At 41.9% G+C, this 26,394-nt stretch overlaps 1 protein-coding gene and 1 long non-coding RNA gene across 3 annotated transcripts in view; both read right to left on the bottom strand.

The window, feature by feature from the left end:
- Window positions 1-16,015: 16,015 nt before the first annotated feature.
- On the bottom strand, window positions 16,016-17,247 carry LOC105357435. Its single transcript, XR_911365.3, has 2 exons — window positions 17,194-17,247; window positions 16,016-16,465 (listed from the first exon to the last, which is right to left on the bottom strand). It is a non-coding gene; the product is annotated as an uncharacterized LOC105357435 (long non-coding RNA).
- Window positions 17,248-21,179: 3,932 nt separating this feature from the next.
- LOC101163132 (polypeptide N-acetylgalactosaminyltransferase 18) overlaps window positions 21,180-26,394 on the bottom strand; it is a 262,834-nt gene continuing 257,619 nt past the window's right edge. For both annotated transcript variants that reach the window (XM_023955408.1, XM_023955406.1), the window contains exon 11: window positions 21,180-23,446. In XM_023955408.1, the coding sequence (XP_023811176.1) occupies window positions 23,300-23,446 (147 nt within the window). In that variant the 3' untranslated portion in view covers window positions 21,180-23,299. The remainder of the gene's footprint in view (window positions 23,447-26,394) is intronic.

Here is a 26,394-nt window from a genome sequence, read left to right as displayed (position 1 = left end):
CATAATTTCCTCTCTGGTATTTGCAGATGACGTTGTCCTGTTGGCTTAATCCAGCGAGGACCTCCAGCGTGTATTGGGGTGGTTTGCAGCTGATTGTGAAGTGGCTGGGGTGAGGGGTCAGCACTACTAAGTCTGAGGCCATGGCCTCTCTCAAGCACAGGTGTTAGCTCACCTTTGCACAAATAGCTTGCGTGACTGAATGAAATGTTTCACATGTGTTGGTCTGAAGGCACAAGTATGTTTGAGTGAACATTAGTTGTATTATGTTCATGATGACATTTTTGTATGTGAACATTATTGGAGCCAACAGGTATGTTTATAACATTTGAGTGTGGACAGGCCCTGCCCCTTTTAGATTTGTTACAAAATCTAAACCTGACAGTAATGATTATTAACTTCCAGCAACTTGTTTGTTTATGATGCTTTATGACCCCCCCCCCCCCCCTTCTATAACCATCCTCCTATCCCCCCCTCTCTGACATCTCTCTATCTTCTTCCCTCCTTTTCCTTTCCGTCCAGTCCAACATAAAAACTGTTATAAATATAATGAAGTTATATAATGTTTAGTCTTAAATTAAATTACAACAGGGGTTTAGTCAAATATACACCTTGTATGTCAGAAGATTCATAACCCATGTTGTAAAAGTAAAATATGTCCAACACAAGAGGCTTTCAGCTCTCATCTGTTGCTCAGGGGTTGGACAGGACAAGTTAAAAAAATAATCTGTTTAGTAAATCTGCTTGATAATGACATCATATTTAATGCACAAAAATGTCTGATTATGATATCTCAGACAAAATTAGACAAAGATTCCCTGATTTTTATCTATCAAATGTGCTTGTGTGTACTAATATGATAAAGTATCTTGGGCATGTAATTTCAGAGGAGTTGTCAGATGACGCTGATATCTACAGGCAGTGTTGTGTGGTATTTAGCCAAGCCAACAATCTTTCTCTAAAGTTTGGCATGTGTACAGAAGAAGTCAAGGTGACATTATTTAAGGCATTTTGTACTCTTCTGTATACAGCTCATCTTTGGGCTAACTATAAAAGGACCAGTATGAGAAAGCTGGAGGTTTCATACAATGACGCTCTAGGAGTGCTCTTAAAAAAAGCAGAGGAGGACAAGTGCTACTGAGCTGTTTTCTCTCACAATTAACACTCTCTGGGCTTGCATGCACGCACCCATGTTCAGGTTTATCTGCAGGCTAAATGCTGCAGAGAAGACTCTCATCTTGGCCATAAGTAACATTAGATTTAGTACCATGCACTTCCAGTCAAATTTGAGGAAACACTGGAGGGACTGTCTTTTTATTTGTCCTTGTAACTGTTAGGTACCGGGGCCAGGGCGGCTTTTGTTTTGTTTCTGTTCACTTCCGGTTTTATTTTGACACTTCGGGTTACTGGTTCCTCATCACTTGTTGTCTTTACGTTCATTCATTGTTCGCACCTGGTTACGCACCTAGTTACGCACCTGTTTCCCATTCACTGTTGTGTATATATTCCGTGTGTTTTCCGGTACATGTCTAGCCTGGTCTCGGACAGAGGACCACATTTCATCTCCCAGGTGTGGAAGTTCTTTTGTGCAGCTTTCGGCGCAAATGCCAGCCTCTCCTCAGGGTTCCATCCTCAGTCTAACCGGCAGGCTGAGAGGACAAACCAGGACCTCTAAGCAGCCCTCCGTTGCGTTTGCTCTCACCACCAGACCTCCTGGAGCTCCATGCTTCCCTGGGTTGAGTATGCCCACAATTCCATGACCTCATCTGCATCTGGAATGTCTCCCTTTGAGTGCTCCCTGGGTTACCAACCCCCCCTTGTTTCCAGAGCAGGAGAAGGAGGTGGCGGTGCCATCCGTCCAACACCTGTACCGCTGCTGCAGGCGCATCTGGAGGGAGGCGTGGGCCGCTCTCCTCCGCTCTTCTGCTACCAACAAGAGACTGGCTGACCAGCATCGTCGCCCGGTGCCCGCCTACGTGCCAGGCCAGTCAGTCCTTTTCTCTACCACGCACATCAAGTTGCGGACAGAGTCGAGGAAGCTCTCACCCAGGTACATCGGACCCTTCGAGGTGGTGAGGGTAATTAACCCCATGGCGGTCCAGTTGCGCCTGCCACGAACGATGCACATGTAACCCTGCTTAATATGGAGTCCTATACTGTTCAGAATTAAATAAATAAATATTTAATTAAATAATTAAATATGACCTCATGCAAATACACAATCAACCAATAAATCTCTCATAAATATATAAAAAGATCATGAAATTGTGAAAAACCTGCACACTGATTTTAAATTAGGCAACGTATTATTCAATATATTTCATTTTGCTTTAAAAACCTGTTTATTATTTTAAAACAGCATTTTAAAATATTCATTTTTAATCATGTTGAATATTATTATAATTCTGTCTTTTTTCAGAACCTTGGATTTCAAAATCAATATTTTCCAAAGTAGCTTTGTTTTTATTTCATGTTGCTGTTTTTCACAAAGGCGTATTTATTTCATGGAGAGCTTTTTCAGGAGAATGGGTCAGCAGCACCCTAACTACATCGATCGAAGAAGCTTCAGCAAACGTGACGGCGCAATGCACACCCCTCAACACTAGGGGGAGTATGCACCTCAACACATCCAGTGTTACCATAAAATGGGCAGTTTTGGTTCTAAATTTGCGGATAAAAGTGGCTTTGGGAGAGTGTGCATAATTCGGGTGATTTTGTGGTCGGTTCAGCAATTTTCATCTTCTCATGAACATCTATTAGTGGCCTAAGTTAGGCTGAGTGGTTGTTGGAGTTCCACTAAGCTTCTATGAACTGGAGTTTCCATGAATGCACCATGCCGCGTGTGGGAGGAGCTATCAGCTAATGTTTTTAGGCTGATAGCCACATGGAGCGGTTGATTGTCCTTATATCAGACACAATGCATGGATGCACAATGCACATGGAGAGTGTTAAGATGTCAGAAACGTCATCGCAGGAAAGGTTCAACATTTTCCCTGAGGGAAAAATAAAATCACAGGACCTGATTATAATCATTCTCAATGGCGTAAGAATGAGGAGTGTTTCAACCGGGGACTTCGAGACGTGGACGACCGGAGCTCCTCTGTGGTTTGGTCCACACAAACCATCGAACTACAAAAACAGAGTCGTAGATGTTTGCATCTTCTGCAGCAGACAGATTGTTTGACTCTATTTGATCTCTAATGTCAGCAAAGCTGCGCAGATATCGCTGAAACATGTCATCTCTCTGACTGGTACACCGCTGAGCGGGTATCGAGGAATAAGAGTCGATTTCCATGGATGAGCCAATGAGCGTTTAGATCCCGCCCACTATCACTGATTGACAGACAAACCTATTCTCCTGGGGGGTATTCCAGGAAGCATGTTTAAACTAGCCTGACTTTAAGCCTGAACTCTGGCTGAAATCCGCCTGAACTTGCTTACTCTGGGTATGTCGGTTCCAAAAGACCGGATATGAGTTGGCGTAATTACGTTCGACTTGGTAACCCTGGGTTAAAGCACGGTGCATAAAGACATTCTCAATAGATCGCCGATTTCTGGAGTCACCATGGAAACGCGTGGAGAGAAAAAAAAGCGCGACACTTGAGACGGAAGTGAGATTTTGTCTGAGATTTTAATGACGGCGGTTAAAAATTATAAGTCCATCAAAAAAGTAACACGGCTGAAAAATAATTTAAATAATTTTGTTAAATTTATTCAAACTCAATAATTGTTTATACAACTCAAATTTACGTATTTATCTAACTAAATGTCACATTACTCCATTAATCTTTTTTCCATCTTAATTACTTATATTTCTTGAACTTTCATATGTCTAAGTTTGAGCCGGCAGATATGCTCATTTTTACAACAATAAAAAGAACGGAAAAAAAATGCACCAAGTGCAAAAACTCACTAAAGAATTTCCCATCATTGTTATAACAGAACTAAACGGTAGGGGTGCTATATAAACTCATCATAACAGAACTAAATGGTAGGGGTGCTATATAAACTCATCATAACAGAACTAAATGGTAGGGGTGCTATATAAACTCATCATCCTATCCTTTACTCTCACTCATGGTGCAGAGACGTAAGCATAGTAGGACAAAATAGCTCGGCCAAACACGGTGAAACACAGTAAAACAGCTATACAACTAAACACATTATGTAAAAAACCCACACTTAAACCCAAATCCGTCCAGACAGGCAAAGGGAAGGATATCCCAGAATCCCTTGCGGTGCCGATCTAACAGCAGCATCAAAGTTACACCTACTTAATTGAATTAATTTGAACGAAAGGAAAATAACTGTCTGAAAACTACGTGTAATTTTTAACAAAAAAATTTCTAACAAAAAAAATGATTTATCTTAACTGAAGCAAATAATTAAGTTAGATCAAAGTAAAAAAGTTTATCTTTCCAACATCCATATGTGGTCTTATCACCCTCTCATGGTGGAAAAAGTATTATCTGAGCTTTTTCATCCACTAAATCATCTTCAAATGGACACGCCATGCTGCTTCACCTCTCTGTAAACAAACTAATCTTCAACTAAACCTGCTCCGGACCAGGTTATGTTCAGAGCATGAGTTGCCATGGTAACTTGACCTACCCTGAAACATACCTCCATTTCTGGAACCGAAAGCTGAGGTTATCAACTTCCTTAGCCTCAAACTTATCATGGGAGCTAGCATAACCTGCTTTCTGGAATACCCCCCTGCTCCAGACCATGTTATGTTCAGAGCATGAGTTGCCATGGTAACTTGACCTACCCTGAAACATACCTCCATTTCTGGAACCGAAACCTGAGGTTATCAACTTTCTTAGCCTCAAACTTATCGTGGGAGCTAGCATAACTTGCTTTCTGGAATACCCCCCTGAAAAAGCTCTTCATGAAATAAATAAGCCATTGTGAAAAACAGCAACATGAAATAAAAACAAAGCTACTTTGGAAAATATTGATTTTGAAATACGAGCTTCTGAAAAAAGACAGAATTATAATAATATTCCACATGATTAAAAATAATTTTTTTTAAATGCTGTTTTAAAATAATGAACAGGTTTTTAAAGCCAAAATGAAATATATTGAATAATACAATGGCTAATTTAAAATCTGTGTGCAGGTCACAATTTCATGTTCTTTTTATATATTTATGAGAGATTTATTGGTTTATTGTGTATTTGCATGAGGTCATATTTATTTATTTAATTAAATATTTATTTATTTAATTATGAACAGTATAGGACTCCATAGCTTAAGTTACTTAGTTTTTTTTTTTCTCTTTTATTCAGTGTAATTTTCAGTTTCGCCACTGGTGGCAGTCAACATTTTAAATGTTGTTTTTTTTTTGGATTTGCCAGGAGTGATCATCCTGTCATTGTTTTTATCTTTGACGTCTTTTCAACTTGTCTCAAAGCATAGCGTCAGAGGAAAAAAGACTTGAGCGAGGTAAAGAGGGAAAAAACAGACTGAAATTAATTGTGGTTGTTAAAACTGTATTTGTTCTAAGTTTTGGGGGAAAAAAACTCACTTCCAACAGTTAGAGTTGTTGGAAAATATAATCTGTCGCTTTGAGATTACTTTCCTTGTTGCATGTTCAATAAAGTCGAGAAGAAGAAAACCACGGGATTCGGCCGGATTAAGTTTAACAAATTTATTCCCTAACAATATTTCTAAAAACAGAGTAAAAACAGATCGATCTGGGTGTCCAAAATCAAGGCCTGCAATACGCAAGAGGTTACATTCCGAATTCACATGCAGCTTGTCTGGAGACACAGGAAAATTCCTTGAGTTCAGACTTTTAAGCATGTGGTCAGAACATCCTCCCCCGGGAGCAAGATGGCCGCCGAATCTCCGCCTCTGGTCGCTAGAGATTGGCTGGCAGAGGAGCCCGCCTTCTTCCTTCAGCCCATCCTTAGAATCACAGCATTTGGTCCTAGCTTCCTGCTTCAAACGTCCAGGGGGGTTATTTCAAAGACGGACCACTGTCCGACCACCAACAGTGCCCCCATGGGGGTCCAGCAGAGTCGCCCGGATCCTTCTCTGCAGGCAATCAGTCCCAACTCTTTGTCCTTTTCATGTGAGTTGACACCTCCAGGGTTTCCCAGGATTTAAATTGAATCCTGGAGACAATTTAATTCTGGTCCATGTCAGATCTACAGTTAAGGCTTCCAGATGGTCTTAGAAGATCAACGACTGTTTTCTCCTGAAGGGGGTTGGAGGTTGGAGCTGCATTCCTGAAGCCCCTCACATATGCAACTTAAAGAAACTTCTTCAAGGTTCAAATGATGTTAAAGCACACACTTCAGCAAATGACTTATCTTCAATGTAATAAAATTTAAGACTGAAAACCCTAATGAATTTACCAAAAAATATAAATTCCTTCAGAGTGTACCCAGGAAGAGAAATCTGGTTAAAGAGCTACGTTGGACTTTGATAACTTTGTGGAGAAATACGTTACCTCTGTGAGTGGTAATATCGCATTTGATGTTGCATTAACCTGCTATATTCACTGGTGAAGTGTATTGATTGATTTGAAAAAAACAAACAGTGATTTGCAACCAAATATTATAAAAAAAAAACAGTTGAGGTAACTATGGAAATATGTGATCAGTGTTGTAATGTTCTGTTAAGTTTAATGCACAGAGTCTTCTCAGTTGGCCACGTGTTGCAGGCTAGCTGCACAGTTAGCTAGTTTTGACTTGTTTTTTGCATACATGTTAAGTTATGTCATTTTGGTGTGTATATTGAGTTAAATTCTTGGAAAAAAGGAAAATGACTGTGAAGTAATGTTAAAAGGACAATATATATGGACAATATTTAAGGATTTTCTGCACATTTGTGTAGACTGTTTTTTTTCCTTGGTGTACATCTGGATCCCCGACCTTCCTTCATTCAACTCATCTCAGAATCAGAATCACTTTATTTGCCAAGTACAGTGCATGTACAGGGAATTTGACTTCAGTGACCTGTGCTCTCGTGCAAACTAGCAAGGTAAAGAAAGTGTGAGGGGTAAGGCAAACAAAAGGATAAATAATAAGAAGGTAAATATAAGGTGACTGTATAAATAAATAAACATAACTAAATAGGAAATAAAAATAAAATAAAAGTCAAAAAAATGCAGCAGCAGTAGCTCCAGTTTGACAGACTCCGTGGTTGTTCAGTGTCCTTGAGTGGTCCGGAGTCAGGAGTTCATAAGAGTGACAGCTCGGGGGAAGTGGCTGTCTTTGTGGCGAGTGGTTTTGATGCACATTGTCCTAAAGCGCCGCCCTGATGGGAGGAGGCTGAAAAGGCAGTGACCAGGATGCGAGGGGTCTTTTACGATCTTGCCAGCCCGCTTCCTGGTTCTGGATCGGTACAGGTCCTGAATGGGGGGAAGCCTGGAACCAATAATCCTCTCAGCACATCTAATGATTCTCTGTAGTCTGTTCCTGTCGTGTCTGGTAGCTGAACCAAACCAGACCGTGACAGGACAGACTGGATTATTGCCGTGTAGAAGATGGTCAGCAGCTCCTGAGGCAGGTTGAACTTCTTGAGTTGTCGCAGGAAGTACAACCTCTGCTGAGTCTTTTTCCGGACCAGGTCAATGTGAGCGGTCCACTTAAGGTCCTGTGAGATGGTGGACCCCAGGAACCTGTGTGAGTCTGTTAAGGGTACAGTGCTGTTGATAATTGTGAGTGGGGGGGGAGTGGGGGGTGGGGGGGGGTTTCCTCCTGAAGTCCACTGTCATCTCCACTGTTTTGAGTGGGTTCAGCTCCAGGTGGTTCTGGCTCCAGAGGACTAGCCGCTCCACTTCTCCTCTATATGCAGTCTCACCACCGTCCCGGATGAGCCCAATGACTGTGGTGTCGTCTGCAGACTTTAAGAGTTTAACAGAGGGGGCTCCTGGTCTGCAGTCGTTTGTGTAGAGGGAGAAGAGCAGAGAGGAGAGAACACATCCCTGGGGGGCACCAGTGTTCAGGATCCAGGTGCTGGATGTGAAGCGTCCCAGTTTCACCTGCTGCCTCCTGTCGGTGAGGAAACTGGTGATCCACTGACAGGTGGGGGGAGGCACGGTGAGCTGGGACAGCTTGCGGTGGAGGAGCTCTGGGACGATGGTGTTAAATGCAGAGCTAAAGTCCACGTGTCTGCAGAGTCCAGGTGGTGCAGGATGTAGTGGAGAGCCATGTTGACCCTGACCTGTTTGCTCTGTAGGCAAACTGCAGGGGGTCTAGCAGAGGCTCTGTGATGACCTTCAGGTGGTTCAACACCAGTCGTTCAAAGGATTTCATGACCACCGAGGTCAGGGCGACTGGTCTGTAGTCATTTAGTCCTGTGACTGGGGACTTTTTGGGGACTGGAATGATGGTGGAGAGTTTGAGACAAGCAGGGACCACACACATCTCCAGGGGGCTGTTGAAGATCCTGGTGAAGATGGGAGCTAACTGGTCAGCACAGACTTTCAGGCAGGACGGAGAGACTCCATCGGGTCCTGGAGCCTTCCTGATCTTCTGCTTCTGGAACTGTTGACGCACATCTCGTTCGCAGATCATCAGTGCGGATGAGGGGGCAGTTGTGGGGGAGGATGGGATTGCAGGTAGATCCTGTGTGATGGAAATGGTGGCTGAGGGGGAAGGTGTTCTTTCGAAGCTTGAGTAGAAGTCGTTAAGCTCCTCAGCCAAATGGTAACTGTCTGAGGGGCGGGGGGATGGTCTCCGGTAGGTGGTGATGGTCTGCAGGCCTTTCCTAACTGCAGAAGAGTCGTTGGCAGAAAAACTGGTCCGTCGGCTTTGCAGTGTAGGACCTCTTTGCCGCCTTGATCTCCTTTGTTAGCTTGTTTCTGGCCTGCTTATAGCGATCCCGATCTCCACTCCTGTAGGCCTCTTCTTTGTCCTGTCGTAGTTGCCTCAGTTTAGCAGTGAACCATGTTTTGTTGTTGTTGAATGTGCAGAAGGTCTGCACACACATGTCCTCACAAAAACTGATGTAGGATGTGACAGTGTCAGTGAGTTCATGCAGGTCTGATGCAGCAGCCTCGAAGACGCTCCAGTCAGTGCAGTCAAAGCAGGCTTGCAGTTGCATCTTTGACTCATCCGACCATCTCTTCACAGTCTTCACTATGGGCTTAGCTGATTTCAGCTTTTGCCTATAGGTTGGGATGAGATAGACTAGGGAGTGGTCGGAGAGTCCCAGGCCAGCGCGGGAAACAGAGTGATATGCGCCCTTTATTGTTGTGTAGCAGTGGTCCAAAATGTTCGAGCCTCTGGTGGGACAAGTCACGTGCTGTTTATATTTGGGTATTTCAACCTTGAGGTTTGCTCTGTTAAAATCCCCGAGTATAATCACCAGAGAGTCAGTGTGGTTTCTTTCAACCTCTGTGATCTGGTCAGCGAGTTGCTGTAACGCCTCCGTTACGCACGCTTGTGGTGGAATGTAAACACCGACCAGCACGAACGAGGAAAACTCCCGCGGAGAATAGAATGGTCTACAGTTTATGAAAAGTGCGGGCTGCATGTCTTCTTTAGCACAGTGACATCTGTGCACCAACCTCCATTTACATAGAAGCACGTTCCGCCTCCCTTTGATTTCCCCGACAGCGGGGTGTTGCGGTCCGCGGGGTGCAGCTGGAAGCCCAGCAGGTGAAGAGCGCTGTCCGGGATGGGTTCACTGAGCCAGGTTTCAGTAAAGCACAGGGCGAAGGAGCAGCGAAAATCTGAGTTTTTGTTTAGGAGAGGCAGCAGTTCATCCACTTTGTTAGCCAGAGAGCTCCATCATCATTCTGTCATCTTACCTCCTTGGTTCATCTCATCTCATCTACTGTTTGGACATTAAGTGGGTTACCTTTATTTCTTTTTTTTGAGTGCACTCAAAGGGTTATTTGTTTTTGCCTAAAAAGAAAGTTGGACTCAGGTACCTATTGAAGTTTTTGAGATCTGTTTTATTTGAACCTCCTTTTCATGTCAGTGGCCTCTTGTTTTTCGTTGTGAAGTGTTAAATATAAGAAATCCACTCAGTTCTGCAGACTGTTATTTTGTGTTATTTTATTGCCTAAAGCTAAGTATTCTTTTTCTGGTTCAACTGTAAATCATACACTTCTTTGGGGTGGAATATTCCTAGCTAAATACTGGAATACATGACAGTAAACAATCTCCTCATTGAACCTAGACTTAGAGTAACTCCATTTGAAGTGATTTAGAGCTGTCACCCACAGCAGCACCACCTAGGGGTTACACACATCCATCCAGTCTTCCACGTGTCCCAGCTGACGCCCCACATCACGAGTCCCCTTCAACCATCGCCCTCTCCGCTCTCACCACCTCGCATCATTGACGGTCAGCCTGCGTGGACCATTCGGCGCATAATGGACGTTAGGCGGCGAGGACTGGTGCATTTTTATGTTGTGGCTTTGTGTACTCCTTTTTAATGATTGTCTGTCTGTCTGTCTGTCTGTCTGCTCTGGTTACTCAATTTTTCATGAGGAAATGAAGTCCTGGGTAAAAGAATAATAAAAACTTGAGGAGACGTTGCTAGTCTTATTTGATTTTACTCACTGCTGTACCCATGGAGCTAAGAAGTGCAGGAACTGTCAGTCAAACGTTGGAATATTTTCATATGCATTTTCAGAATATGGGAAATTCTACTCTCCCTGGGTGAAAGCATAGACTGTAAAAGCAATCGAGGTGGGACGTCACCCATAGAAAAGGCCTTACATCCGGCTCTTGTGAATTCAGGCAAAATCTCTCACCATTTCTTCCTGTTGCGGGCGCCGCCATGTTGAATCCAGCCCACAGTGATTAGTTCAAGTGGCTCTGGGTCGTCATATCTATGGCAATGGCGACAGTAGTTGCAATTGAGGACTACTCAAAGCAACTCGGACCAATCACTGTCGACTGGTTTCAACATGGTGGCGCCCGTGTCAGGAAGCAATGGTACTTCCTATTTGGAAACACAAAAAGGGAGGGGTTGAGCTGTCCATTGTTTTTACAGTCAGTAGGTGAAGTACAGAATTGTGTTGTAAAATTGTCTCTTTCTGCTCTGTGACCTCCTTTTTCCACTCCTTCTCCTTCTCCTTTCCTCTGCTCGCACACTCACAGCTAACTGCCAGAAAAGACACCAGAGCTTCTGCTAAGGCCCCTGACAGGTTTCAAATACTCCTCCACAGTCACCTGGCAACAATGTTAACGAAGTGCAGCATTCAAATAGGTCTCAGTGGTTACCGAGCAGAAGGCTGAGCCAATGAGACGTGAGAAGAGGTTGAGTCGCATCGCTAACAGTCCCTTCAGCGCCTTAATCTTCGGCGTTGACCTCATCCTGGTGCAGACTCACAGCTCATTTATGTGTCACGGTTTACAGAGGCTTTCATGACTGGAGAGCCTTGCTTATGAAGTGTTTATGGTGATTCCCTGAAACAAGGATGAAAAGAGGGCTACAGCTCATAGCCAGTCATCCACACACTCTAAGAATTCCTCCCCAGTGAAGAGGCATCTTCTGCTTGAAGGTGGAGGCAGAAAGAGTGAGTTAGAGAGGGAATAAAAATGAGAGAATGGATAGAAGAAAATCCAGAATATCTTTCAGCTGCCTAATGAGAGACTGTTGCCCCGAGGTGATAATTACAGCGTCCTCGGAGGTTGCAGAGGGCCGCACTTCTGCCCTAAGTGGATCTGCACTACAGAGGACAAACTGCCTGCGAGGGTTATTATTCTGTCTTTTGAGCTTTAGTAGTCCCACAAGAGTGTAAAAAAAAAGAAAAGTGTTCTGAGCCTTTGGACCTTGACAAGACACCACATCCATCCACTCAGACTGGATGAGTTTCTTTCAGGGGTTAGCTCAGAAAATCAAATTGCATTTTGACAGCATAAAAAAATAACTGCATAAAAAAAAAAATTCCTCCCTGATTTTCGGGAAAAAAACAAAAACTTTCTAATTAATAAACACATAAAAAACGTCAACAGAATTTTATTCCATTGAAATCTTCTTTGGGGAATGACCTAGTTTGAGTCTGGATTTAGTGCTTTGATCCCAGAATGCCTGAGTACACAGAGGAACTCGAGGTGGACAGAGTTCCCTCACACCGGGTACAGCAAATTGTAACAGAGTCCGGTTACTCTCTCTGCTCTTATCCCTCAGTCCTGCTTGGACTCGATTTAGTGAACCGTGCTAGAACCGTGAGGCTGTCTGCACAAAACAGTTTAATCCAAATGGCTAGGATTTTTTTTTTTATAACAAATGAAAAGGGATTAGTTGTTAAGAAGAACAATAATCTGGATCTTTGTCTGATTTGTATCTCAGTGACATAATTACTCTTCTGAGTAAGAGGCAAAACATTTGGGGAGTACTTCTGCTAAAAATCTACTGAAAACACATCAGGTCCAGGTGATTTGTGCACTGACGGAATTCATTAAAAGTAACAGGAGTCTTCTCTAATTCATCAAGGGCAGATCTGAGCCTGAAAAGAAATGCTGCATTAATAAATAACCAAGCGAGTCTCATTCATACAACTGTGAGTAGAATACCTGGAATACATCATTTATTTCATGGGGGTCAGTCACGATTTGGCCAGAAGCATTTCTGATTTGGGCAATTGTTTGAGCAGCTTTTCGGGGTTTTGGGAGTTCTGTCAGAAATCAATAACCCTTGTTTATGCTCGGTAGCTGTTCTTTAACACAGGCAGTATATTAGTTGATATGATCCCAGAGGAAACCAGTATGTATGTTTTCTGATGCTTGTGGCAAAGTGACAGACAGGAACAAATGTCTTGATCCAGACACTGTAGATCCACAGATAATAGAAAGGGGGCACTGATGGAGGTGTGTATAAGTGTGAGTGTTATCAAGTACAAATCCGTCAATATGTGAGTGTTTTCTGTCTAACCAGTGGATAAAATGAGAGTGGGGAGAGGTTAAAGACAGCGGGTTGGTGCAATATTTGCTGAAGGTGACAGAAATTCTTGTAGGAATCTTATAAAAAAATTTTAGGAAGCCTGAAGTTCAAAGAAGTTTCATAATGGACAGAGAGGAACTTAAAACACTCAGAGGCAGCCTTAATAGTCTTAAAAAAACAGTTAATCAATTTTCCAGTTGCTAGGCAAAATACAACAATTTTATCTTGATCAAACTCTTCCTGAATGTGTTGGATTTTCATTTATTTTTTGATTATGAATAAATAAACAAATGTATGCTGCAGGTTGCTGCATCTGAGTTTTTCTTAACATGATTTTATGATGTTAAATAGAGCAGATGATACAAACATTTCTGGAGGTCACAGAGGATGTATTTTCCTTCTCACAGCATCCGAATCTGTCTGCATGAGTGCGTTTTCCTCTTAAACATAATAAAACCCTTTCATAACTAGATCACTGTAAATCCATTGCACAACGGCTGTGCCTCCAACACCAGGCTCTGGTGTTTGAAAACATAAATCATCCTTAACACCCTCTTTCAATTCATTCTCCCATTGCTGACATGAGTTGCGCTGCATGTGTGTGAATGTAAATGCTGGCTTGAAACAGTCAAGAGGAGAATAAAAAGCAGTATTTCTGGGACTGCTGACAGCCGTGTGCACAAAGTGTCATTTTGTGTTAGTGTCATGATGCAGAAATCCAAGTTTTGCAGTGACGTTTCATTCTAACAACCTGCACCTGGGAGGGTAACTGGGAGTCACTGCAGGAATACAAAAACCTCTGCAGGTGCAAAACACCAAAGTCAGGAGTTTGCGATCCTTTTCTATTGCTTTCCCTGCAGGCAACAGATTATTGCAGCACACGAGTTCTGAAAATATGGATTTGCATCTGCGATGCTATGCTACAGAGGATGTACCTGAAAGGCAAATGAGGAGGCCATCCTCACCTGTGCAGGTTTAACAACAAAAACAAGAGCCCAGATAGAAAACCACTGGGTTACGATCATGACTCTTAGGTCAGACAATAATAGGATCCATGAAACGTTTGGGGGAGTACTTCTTCACTCAGGTTTGAATTTGGGAGAGTCCTGATAAAACATGCAGGGTCTTTAGATCTGTAAGTTTTGTAAGACCCACTTGGATCATTTTGATCTAATATCAAAGTGTTTCCAGTGGCCTTTTAATTCTGATAATGCTGTTTTTAGCCAAAATAATAAAATAAAAAAACCTCTGTAGTTTTCTAGGATTCAATTCAATTCAATTTTATTTGTATAGCCCAAAATCACAACAACAGTCGTCTCGATGGGCTTTGAAGTAAAACATGAAATCAAAAGGATCATGAATACAAAGAGTTCAATAGGAAAATACTAAAATGAACTTATAAACTGACTAAGCTATACTGGCATCCCTGCCCTTAGACCCCCCTTCGTGGTAAGGAAAAACTCCTAAAAAAACCGGATTCCGGGAAAAACGAAGAAACCTCAGGGGTGCCCACATGAAGGAGGGATCCTCCCCCAGGACGGACAGGCGATTTACCAGAACTCTTAGAGAAGAATTAACTTATCTAAATCTAAAACAACATTTATAAAGTCCAGCAGACGAGCTTCATCCAGCTGTGGTTGGGGGGACAGTCAGGGAAGCGAGTCGAGCCGGAGACAGGAACTACAGCCAGGTGTAGGAGCAGAGACGAGGTACTCGGTCAGGAACAGGAGCACGGATGAGCCAACTGGAGTCTGCAGTTTCTGCAGAGCAGCAGGAGTTCATTGGAGATGTATGGTGTCAAATTAGCGCCTAAAGTATTGCGCATCAAAACAGTAAAACCGCGCATCAAAACCCCAAATCTGTGAATCAAAATGCATAGATTGAGAACCAAAACCCACAATTTGCAACCAAAAGCTATAACCCAAAGCACAATCCTATTTCTCAGCTGGCAATTTGTTTTCTCGCCTTTCTGAAATCCTGTTTTTGAGTTGCAGTTTTATTTTGAAATTGTCTTTTTGAGTTGCGCTTTTATTTTTTGTGGTTTTGATTCTAAAACCTGTCGACACGTAAAAACAGCGACATGTCAGTCAAGGGGAGGGGAGGCGGGACATCCCTGATATCCAGAAGCTCATTGGCTGCCGAATAACACCGAGCCTTACGTCAACAGACCAGTTTAGAATGTGCCGGTAAGTTTTTCATGTTTTTCAAATCTTTTACTATATTAAACGATCAAACTTGTACTTTATTTAACCAGAGGACGCCAGCACAGTCAGATGAGGAGCTCCCCCAGTAGCTGCTAGTGAAAAAAGATGTTAGAAAGTTAGATGTTGCATGAAAAACTATCACCATTGTTCTCCCGTGTTAGCATGCTAGCTAGCTCAATGCTAGCGGGGTTTCCAGCTCTTTTCATGACTTTTATGGATTAAACAAAGTCGATTTTTTACCACAGTGTCAGGATCAGTCATGTAAACCTGGGAATAATTGCCCGTGAATAGTCACTAGGGTTAATCAAATATGTTTAAAACCTATAAGGTTTCTCAATATTTTTCAGGGTTTACAGACAGAGGGAATTATTGAACAGAGCAACAATATTGCTGTGTCATATTTACAAAATGTATGCGTCTGCACTATGCAGACTGGCAGAATTCTGGTATGAGTGAATCAGAGCAGAGTAAATTGTAGCAGACCAGCAAAAACATGCTTTATTCCCCTTAAAATTATTCCAGTATTAGACATCAATAGAATTATCAGTGTCTATTTAATTGGGTGGTAATTTTAAAAATGGACTATTGCTGTATGTCTGTTGTTTTCTATAAGGGCCGTTGTTATGCATGCCATAACAATAAAGGCAGGAATACTGAGGCAGCTACAACATGGGTGTCTACAACTTCTTGAAGGTAAAGAAAACAATTTTAATCTTAATTTTTCTCTTCTTTTTTTGTTTTTGTTTTTGTTTCTTTCCAGATGCCGGCCCTAAAGACGTCCCTGGTGTGATGCAAAGGCTGTCCAGCTGGTTCACAGACATCTCCTGTTAACTGAAAGAGAAGCATTTAAAATAGTTGTCCATTTTGACCATGATTGCATTGACAACATGCCCAGGCACACTGTCTGCTTCCCATTTCTCAGTGCCTGCACGAAAACAGTGACTTTTCCACCTCAGGTCTTTTGAGGAGTTTTAAAAACAGTTATTTTAATTTCTCTGAATTGTGGTTCAGAATTTCACAGAATCTAATACACTTGACTCTGTGTTTCAAAGATCTTTGCAAAACCATCAGTCTTTTGTACAAAACACATTCAATGGTCACACATTAAAAAATGAAGCTTTACAAAATACCAGTGGTGATTATTAGCCATTTATTTTCTTAAGGGGGGCAGTATTTTGTAAGGCAGATGAGATCTGTTCACATTGTTAGTTTTTGTTACATCCTGCTGAGATGACATGCATAGATCAGTACAGACATGTAAATGTCTTGACCATGGTTTTCCGATGTCCCACAAGGGTTGAACAGGTCTGAGAGGAGAGAGGACAAGCCACAGAGGGAACAACAACTCCAACAGTTTCCTGCTCTGCCTGGTTTAAGTTAGTCTGTCGTCCAATGTCCACAGCATCCTGCACACAAAGAAAAATGTATTTAAGAAAGTTAAAATGAGAGAATATATACATATATATACCTTAAATGATACTCAGTAGCTGCATATTGTGAGAGTTAACTTCCTGTGTGAACCTGCAATTTTTAAGATTGAGAATAAAATGGTTTGGAAATACAGTTCAGAATCAGAAAAACTTTATTGATCCCACCCCTGGGAAATTTGTTCTGGTACCTCAAATAAATAATGTGTTTCTGAATCATAATTTTACTTTTTTTTTTTTTTTTAAATAGGGATGAACTTGATCCCAAACTAGGAAAGGTGTCACTTTCTTACAGCAATATGTTGCTTTGTTCAATCAATCTGTAATCCCTAAAGATATATTGAGAAACCTTATGAATTATACATGAATGTACTTCTTGAAAAAAAATCTTTGATTAATCCTAGTGACAATTCACGGGCAATTATTCCCAGGTTTACATGACTGATCCTGACACTGTGGTAAAAAATCGACTTTGTTTAATCCATAAAAGTCATGAAAAGAGCTGGAAACCCCGCTAGCATTGAGCTAGCTAGCATGCTAACACGGGAGGACAATGGTGATAGTTTTTCATGCAACATCTAACTTTCTAACATCTTTTTTCACTAGCAGCTACTGGGGGAGCTCCTCATCTGAATGTGCTGGCGTCCTCTGGTTAAATAAAGTACAAGTTTGATCGTTTAATATAGTAAAAGATTTGAAAAACTTACCGGCACATTCTAAACTGGTCTGTTGATGTAAGACTCGGTCTTATTCGGCAGCCAATGAGCTTCTGGATATCAGGGATGTCCCGCCTTCCCTCCCCTTGACTGACATGTCACTTTTTTTACGTGTCGACAGGTTTTAGAATCAAAACCGCAAAAAATGAAAGCGCAACTCAAAAAATAAAAGCGCAACTCAAAAAGACAATTTCAAAATAAAACTGCAACTCAAAAACGGGATTTCAGAAAGGCGAGAAAACAAATCGCCAGCTGAGAAATAGGATTGTGCTTTGGGTTATAGCTTTTGGTTGCAAATTGTGGGTTTTGGTTCTCAATCCATGCATTTTGATTCACAGATTTGGAGTTTTGATGCACGGTTTTACTGTTTTGATGTGCAATACTTTAGGCGCTAATTTGACACCATAGAGATGCACCTCTGAGTTGTGGACAGGACTGCTGGCATGGAGCGACCTCCCTCCCTTCCCTTCCCCTTTGCTGAGAGCTCTCTGTTTACACTCTCTCCTGCTAGCTTACAGCCTTTCACACCCCCAACCTAACAATAACGCTACAACAAAAATGGCAAAATGGCGAGCAATAGCAGAACATCCAGCCGTACAGTTTGTATCCAGATTTCAGCTCAGACGAGAAAAACAAAGATGTTCATGGATGTATTTGTGGATGCATCAGAATGGAGCAGAGCGGGTAGACTGTGGCCCTCTGATTAAAGTTTATACGTAACAACCATAAACTTTTTTAACAGCCTTTTTTCTTCTGCTCCAGATTTACAATGATTCAAGTAAAAAGAATACCAAGAAATGCAATCGTGAGCTTAAGTTTTTTCATTTATGTCCTCTAAAAACACCAAAAACAACATTTTCATCAGAGTGGGTCTGTAACCCTTGTGCTATTCTAGGCACTTTAATGTTGGGAGTTGGGTCATCTAGACCCACTAGACAGTGCTCTGAACCTTTTTTCTTCAATGATTTGTGATCTTCACTGGTGTCCATGGATTACATGAAATCTTTCCACCTTTATCCACCTTTGTCATGGTAGGAAGAACACGTCAATGTAAGGGTGGGGGGTCATCTAAGATAGCACAAGGGATAAAAGTTCTATGAACACAACAACATGTCAGAATCACTAAAAGAAAATATCACAAACCTGGTTTTGACATCTTTAGATTTTATTTCCATTGATTATAAATATGGAGTTCAAGTATACTAACAAAATAGCTTGGACATTTTCTTCACATGATAAAGTAACTTCCCAAAAATTGAGAAACTCTTCAAAGTTTCAGGATCTACAAGCCTGAGCCACAAAAAGAAGTAGAGGTAAACGCCAAGGTTTGGTTCGAGTTGCTACACAGTAGCTGGCAGAAGAAACAGGGCACAGCTCCAGTCCTCCACAAGTTACACCGCTGAGTAACTGGAAATGAACAATCCCACTTGACTAGGATGAATCATTCAACCGTGTGAGTGTTTGAAGGATTCATGCAGTTTGCTGACGGCTGGATGGAACATGTGAGGGATTGATTCAGCAAGCTTAAAGCTTCATGATAGGGTGTAACCTTTGGAGGGCTGAAAATGTGAAGAAGATAACAGAGACCAGTGTACAATCAGCAAAAACAACCAACAACACAGCTCTCTCACACCTGCACAGGTAAGACATCCGCAGGCAGGGACGGGTGACAAGACGGCAAATCACTTTCTGAATGACTCTGCCCTGAAATCTGACACTGTTCCATCACATCTGAGGAATTTACTCACAAATTAAACTCCAGAGCTTCAGACTTGTGGAGGAGAGCTGAGAGGGGAGGAAGCAAGGAGCTGCTTTCTGTGTGCTGAGCATCATGAGCTGGAAACATGTCCGTCTACCTCCCCTAAGCGTCTCGTGAGGAATTATGCTGGAAATTGGAGAAAAAACCTGAAATGCTTCATATTTTTTGGTTCAGAAAAGTGATTATAAACATATTTGAGCTTTTTGAGCATACTTCATGTATTTTACCAAAAATCTGAGCCATACTGACCTCACCAAAATCACTGGGACATCACACCTGTGTTCAGACTTTCAGACAAACAGAATTGTTCTAAAAACTCGTCCTTTCTCCGGAGTTTGAAAAAGAATCATTGTCACATACACTCCAGCAGTAATCACTGACATTTTTCTGACCACACTTCTATAACCAGCACAGCGGCTTGTCATCTGCAATGAGCTCATAATTTTATTGTTTTCTCTGGATTAGAAGTCCTCTCATTCCTGCTCTTGCAGCTTACAAACAGGAACAAACAAACGCGTGAGACTGCGGGCAGATTTAATGGTTATAAAAGGAGTCCAGACCCAAAAAGAGGAGGCTCATCTTTTCCTACTGCAGATAAAAATGGAAGCAGCCTGGAGACTGGTTTCAAAGAGCGAGATTGAAGCACGTCTATAACGTTCTCCAGTTAAACTGACTGCTGCACAGAAACAGTGACATTTCAAAGACAGGCCTGAGAGATGCAGCCGACTGAAGACAAGCACGTTTTCTACAACATGAGTGAATGAATGACTGAATAGTTAACCACGCCAAAGCAAGTCCCTGAAAACAGACACATTTATTTGTCAGATCTGATGTTTTCTTGTGGAGTCGGAATGTGAAGCCACAATCCTCCATGTCTAGCTGAAAGTTTGTTTGTAGAAAGCAAACATCCCCACATGACTGAGATGAAGCTTTTGTTTTCAGGGTCGACGGGTTTCTGTGGCTCGCAGTCGTTCTCAATCTAAAAACTCGACTCATAGGCGGCATTTGGTCCAACATGCTTTTTACCTTCAGGATTTTTATGTTTTCATTCACCTTTTTATTAAACTGTTTTTATCACGTTAAGCTTTTAATGCAGAGCGCTTTGTTCAAGGTTTATTTGTGTGAAAGCGCTGTGATGATCAAAGGAACGCTTGCGTTCATGTCTGCAGCAGAAAAGATGATTCTCCTGGAGAGGCCTTCACATGCGTCCAGGTTTTTCTTTAAGTGCTTAATGGTGTTGTTCCACCCACAGTAGCTTTAGTTCACTCCAGATGGGAGTCACACGGCTATAACGAGGAAGCACAATGCAGGGATGAAGAGAGGGAAAAGCGTTTCTGCTGCCTGAGGATCTGAGAAAACCTCAGTCTGGCTTTTGGTCATTTAAATGAACTTTTTGTTATTGCTTTTGTCCTATCAATATAATCTTACCATCCATTTTTCTCAAATGTTGTGCTTTTCTGCCTGTTTTTCTATTTTTTCAGATTTTTAGGATGAAAGCTCCCACTTTCGAAAAACCACTACAGCTGTCAGGGAGGAAGCGTAAGGAAAAAAGAGATGTGTGGGCTTCTGTGAAAGATTAGCACAACTTTTTTCTCAGTTCCTAACAAGAGGTAATCAACTGAACTGGCCCAGTCTGTATTTAGTGGTTTTGTGACCCAGATCAGGTCAGAATGCTTGATTCCTTTGCAGCTCGTCTGTGGGTCACGTCGCAGAGAGCTGGGCTTCTGCATGTGGGTTAGTCCCTTTGTCACTGAGTTAGTGTTTCACTCCCATGCCATGGCAGTGTAAAAAGGTTTCTAAACCAAATCTCTCAGAAAAGTCATTGAGATGCCTCCAACAGTTCTGAGAACGTTAGAAAAATATACTTAAACTGATGAGAAAACACAAATCTGGAGGGAATCAAGAAACCAGAAAGTTTAACACAAAATAAATAAAAAAACTACTTGCTAACTTGATTTTGCGAAAAGTGATTTTAAACAAGAAAAGCTGAAAATTCAGGGTTGAATGCTAAATTGCTGAATGAAAATGAAACTTAAAGGGTAATAACTGCCAATAAACAAATAAATAAATAAAGACATGCTCAAAGTTGAACATAAATAAAGTGAAAACAGCACAAAACAAAAAATATATGTGAAAAATGCAGGCCCCAGGTATCGAACCAGCGAGCTTTGGCACCAAGGATTCCCCATGTATTTCAATGGAGGCAAAAATCCTGGAATATCTTGAAAAGTTCAAGGATTTGAAGGACCAAAAGTCAGAACTGGAAAAAGCTGCAAGAACTAAATATTTTAATAGTTGAATGGTTAAAATAGATGAACAATTTTAGATGGAGTTACGCAGCAAAACAAAAATGCCGGAAGATACTATAAAGTAAGAGAAACAGGAAAACAATTGGTTGAATGTTTTATAGCATTTAACCAATAAAGTCAATTTTTTCTATAAATTGGAAACATTTCTGCGTCAGTCCTGTGTATTTTCTCACAGCAGGACAGAACAAAAGACCTAAAGGTTCATTTAATTAGGAGGTTAACCACACAGGTACCACTGAGTTTTTGCAGGTTTCCTTTTTCCTTTAGTTTTACTGCGTTAGCAGCAGTGTGGACTGGAGTAAAGCTGGACTGTAAAGTTGTGAACCCTTTCTGCACTGCCGCAGAGAACCTGACCCTTGAATCATCCTGGAGTTTCTGTCAAGTGAAAGATCAGTTCTAACGTTTGAAATGCGACAGTAACAGTTCAGCTTCTGGCTGCAAACTTTTCTCCCACTTTCTGTCAGAAACTAAACTGGTTATTGTTCCTTTCTGGGACCAGGTTGAGAGGAAACCATCAGGCAAATGTTTGGACTGTGAGGAAGAAGCTCGTGGAGCAAAATGGAAGTCCTTCAGATGGCAAAAGGTAGTTCAGATCCCACACATTCCAGTGTTTCTCTTTCATTTGAACTCTGTTGCCAACAGCTGCAGCTCAGAGGCTTGACTGCAAAAACAGGCCTCTAAGAAATCCGCCATGAATTCTTACCCCATTGGCAGATTTTCATTGCAGCGTTGATGCTGATTGTGACCCTTGTGCTATTCTAGGCACTTTAACTTTGGGAGTTGGGTCATCTAGACCCACCAGACAGTGCTCTGAACCTTTTTTCTTCAATGATTTGTGATCTTCACTGGTGTCCATGGATTACATGAAATCTTTCCACCTTTATCCACCTTTGTCATGGTAGGAGAACACACCAATGGAAGGGTGGGGTCATCTAAGGTAGCACAAGGGTTAAGGGTTTGATGACTATCAGAGTATTATTCCGTTCCCACGCATTACTTATTCCATGGGAACGAAATATTATTCTGTGGGAACGCTTTCTTTCTTTATTTTACCCATGTCAGATCCCAGGCTCCGTAAAACTGTGACATTCAGAGCAGCTTAAACTTAAACATGAACTGAGCAGAATCCACTGCCTTCTTCAGGGTGTTCATGAACATATATGAACAGCATGTCTCAGATTGAAGGCAGGTACTATTTCTGGAAGTTTGAGCTCCTGGTCTGCCTGTGTAGTGATGTCTTTAAAGGTCCAGAACATTTAGCAGCCTGGTTCCTGTGGGGAACTCCTGTCATCAGCCCCCGGCCAAACTCAAAGCTGGCTGTGGCTGCAGGTTTTTGCAAGCTGTTGCTCTTTCAGTGAAATTAGGTGTTCTTCATCCTCTTAACAGCATTACCCAGGTGTCAGAGCAGATAACGGGGGTTTTAAAATCTGCTTTGCTGGATGGATCATCCGCTCCGTCTCCACGTGCACGTTTGGCGCCTGCTGGTCTGGCCGCCTTTCTTTCAGATGCAGTTTATTCAAAAGCACCAGCTGGAGCTTGTGAAGCACAAAGTTTCTGACGGTGTCTCTTTAAATCAAGCCTGTCTGTCTGTCTCCTCTGTGTAACGCTGTGGAAGCGGGCAGCTCCTTGGCCCGAGACATAACCTGCCTTCATCATTGGATTTGTGTAATGAGCTCAGCCGTTTGCCTGGCATCTGAATCACCATGCATGCTGAGTTTATGATGGTGATTATGGATGAGACTGCAGGAGCTCAGAACCTGACGGAAACGGCAGGATCCATCAGAGGTGCGTTCTGCAGGAAGCAGCCTGCTCCTGTGATTTCACAGGAGCTCGTCACATTCCTCATTTTGATTGCAGCTGAGGAAATTTAGGAGTGTCGGCTCCATCTGCGGCTCCTCTCTTAGGTCAGTGGCATAAAATGCTCATTAACTCACTGATGGTGGGTCTGAAGCTCCCATTTTACAGGCAGATTTGAGCTAAGAATAGGTCCATCGTCATCGACATCTCCTTTTCCGTTTCTTGAGAAAGTTCACTGTGGCAGGACAGTCAGGATGTTTGTGATGGTCCATCTCTGACCAGTGCAGTCCTGAATGGCCAGCTGGAAGGTGAACTCTGACTGTCTGCTCTGGACCATCTCCAAACAGCGCTGAGACTCGATGTTCTGGATGGAGCCGCCCTGCAGAAAGAGAGAAACAAGGGTGATGAGTGACAGATGTTCAGCAGGACCTCAGGCCTGCAGCTTTCATTTACCTCCCAGCATCAACACTCTGCAGATGAGGGAGTCACTGGAATCACTGGACCACTGGACGAGACGTCCCAAAACAAAAAGCCCCTCCACCATCAAAGCCACAGTGATGCAGAAGCACTAAGCCTACTAAGAAGATCTGGGATGTTTGGACTGATTGGATTCAAACTGGATTAATGATCTGGATGTAACCATCACTCAACTGGATGTCTTTTTTGTGATGTGCTTTATTACAAACTGAAGTTGAAATCAACTACAAGGAAATTAGACAGAGTGTAGTTTATGTGGCAGTACTCGCACCTAATGACACACAAAAGACTAGAGTGTGGTGTAAGGACACTACGACAGCATCACACATATGTCAAAAGTGCCTGTAACTTACATTATCTTCACGATACCACACACTCAACAATGGCACGTTCCATTTTCATGACGTCTAAAGGTAACCGTATAATTCTCAAGTGAACTGTAAGACACACCTGTGCTCCCTCTATGGGCTCCGACCACCCAAAAGCCTGCAGTACCTGTACAGGTCAACCCATGTTGAGCATAGAGGCTGTTAAAGAATTCAAAAGAAAGAATCTTTTTTTGATAAGCTCCAGGAATGAAAAACTGCAGCAAGAAGTTGATGACTGCTGTATCCTTCAAGTGTAGCTGATCTGGTCACAAACCGTAGTAGTGTCATTAACAGTAAATTTCTGCATGCATGCTTTCCTCATCAGGCAAAGGCAGGCTGCACCCAGACTCTTCATCCTTTCAGTCAGTTTATTCTTCACAATAGGCCTATTGTTTCATTATTTTTAGAATAGGAGTGTTAAGATTCATTTTAACAACCATACAATTTATAGTGGATATTTGTTCATTTTTAATGATCTGATTCTCTGACCCAAATGGATCCAGATCATCTTTATCCAAAACTTCCAGTAGTGAGACTCAGACAGAAATTCCTGCTACTGAACAGTGAAGTAGTCCAGATTCTTGGATTTCTTCCAGATCATCAAGTATAAATGAAATCTGTGTCCAAACAAACAAGGAAACTAGAATGAATGTCAAATCCATTCACATGTTAGTTTCCTAAAGTTCACCACTGTTGTTTTTCCACATCCAAAGAATCCAAAGGGAACATTCTTAGAACATTCTAGACACTGGATGGTCACATGACTTTATTCAAAGTCTGTCCACACATTGGACTGAAATGATGGACGACGTGTTCTTGATGACATCACATGTGTGTTGTCCACTGTTTTTACCTTGTAGTAAAATAAACCTACCATGTCTCGATCTAAATGGTATCTTCCAATAGAATTCAATTATTAGTTCATTTTATTTTGAAAGGATTTTATAATAGTATAACTTCATAGTAGTGGTTTTAGGGGTTGTCATCTGGACTTGGTTTTTAAAGTTAGAAGACATTTCACCTCTTATCCAAAAGGCTTTGTCAATTCTGAATTAGCTGGTAAAAGAGCTGGTTTATATGTGCTCATGGGGGAGGAGTCAGATGTGAAACTGGATGGTATTGTCATGGATGGTATTGTTTAGAGTCCAAATGACAGCCCCTAAACCTACTACTATGACGGAATGAGCCTGGATGAATGAGAGTCTTCATAGACATAATGGTATGACTTGATTGAATTTGACTTGATTAGCATCTTTAGAGACAGCTGGAACTAGTTCCATCATAGGAACATAAATCAATAACTTGATTATGTTTATACCTTTAATTCATAATTAACATTCGCAAGACTCAGTTTTACTCCTTTAACCCTTGTGCTATCATAGGCACTTTACCATTGGGAGTTGGGTCATCTAGACCCACTAGACAGTGCTCTGAACCTTTTTTCTTCAATGATTTGTGATCTTCACTGGTGTCCATGGATTACATGAAATCTTTCCACCTTTATCCACCTTTGTCATGGTAGGGAGAACACGTCAATGTAAGGGTGGGGTCAAAGGATATCACAAGGGTTAAAGAAATAGTGCAAAGTTTATTTTTAAAATGTCCATAAAATGTTATTTTTGGTGGTCTTTGCTCTTTGGTGCTCTTTGCCAAAACTCCTCAAAGATGCTTTTAGAATTTCTTTTTCTTCTAAAACTATTCTGCAGACCCTGCCCGCGTCTCGGGTTTGCTTATTATCAAATTTCGTCAGCTGTATACCTGCAGCAGATGCAGACCTACTCTTTCTTTTTAGAAGAAATGTTTCTCTAACCTGAAAGTTTAAAGAACTGGAGCAAAATCTTCACTTATGAGTACAACAGCCGAGCTTCGTGCACGTCTTCTTCATGCTGGCTGCAGTTCTGCAGGAGTTCACGCATTAAATACACAATTTAGGAGACGTCAAACTGCCTTTTGCTAAAAATGAAACATCTGACAGTAGGAAACAAAAATCTAACAGTACTTAGAACAACAGAACATTACTTGCTCCCAAATCTATTTCATGGACCTTCAAGCTCAGCTGATTGTAGCAGCAGACAGGGGTGCTGCAGAACTGTGCTCTCGATCCAGATGTTTTCACTGTGAATATCTGACTTTGGTGTGTCTGGTGTGTTAAGTGCAGGAAGCGGCACAGTGCAGCACAAAACGCTGTGACAGCTGGGGCAAGTCTTCATGGCAGTTTGCTGGAAAAAGTAGATCCTTCAACAAACATCGCTTCTCTTAGGAAATTTGGAGCCACAGTGTCGCATTGCAGCATTGTGGCTCGAGTTAACAAAATCAAGCTGTACATCTGCACACAAGCTTTTTTTTGCACAATTGTTCAGGACTTTCCTGTAGAGTTTGCAATAAAGTTTCACTCTCTATCAATGAAATGTATTTTCCTGCAGAGCTGACAATTCCAGATTCCAGCTCAGATGAAGAAAACAAAGATGCTCATGGATCTAAT

This window comes from Oryzias latipes, chromosome 6, assembly GCF_002234675.1.
Source record: "Oryzias latipes chromosome 6, ASM223467v1".
NCBI classification, from domain to species: Eukaryota; Metazoa; Chordata; class Actinopteri; order Beloniformes; family Adrianichthyidae; genus Oryzias; species Oryzias latipes.
This window is presented reverse-complemented; position numbering and strand designations above follow the sequence as displayed.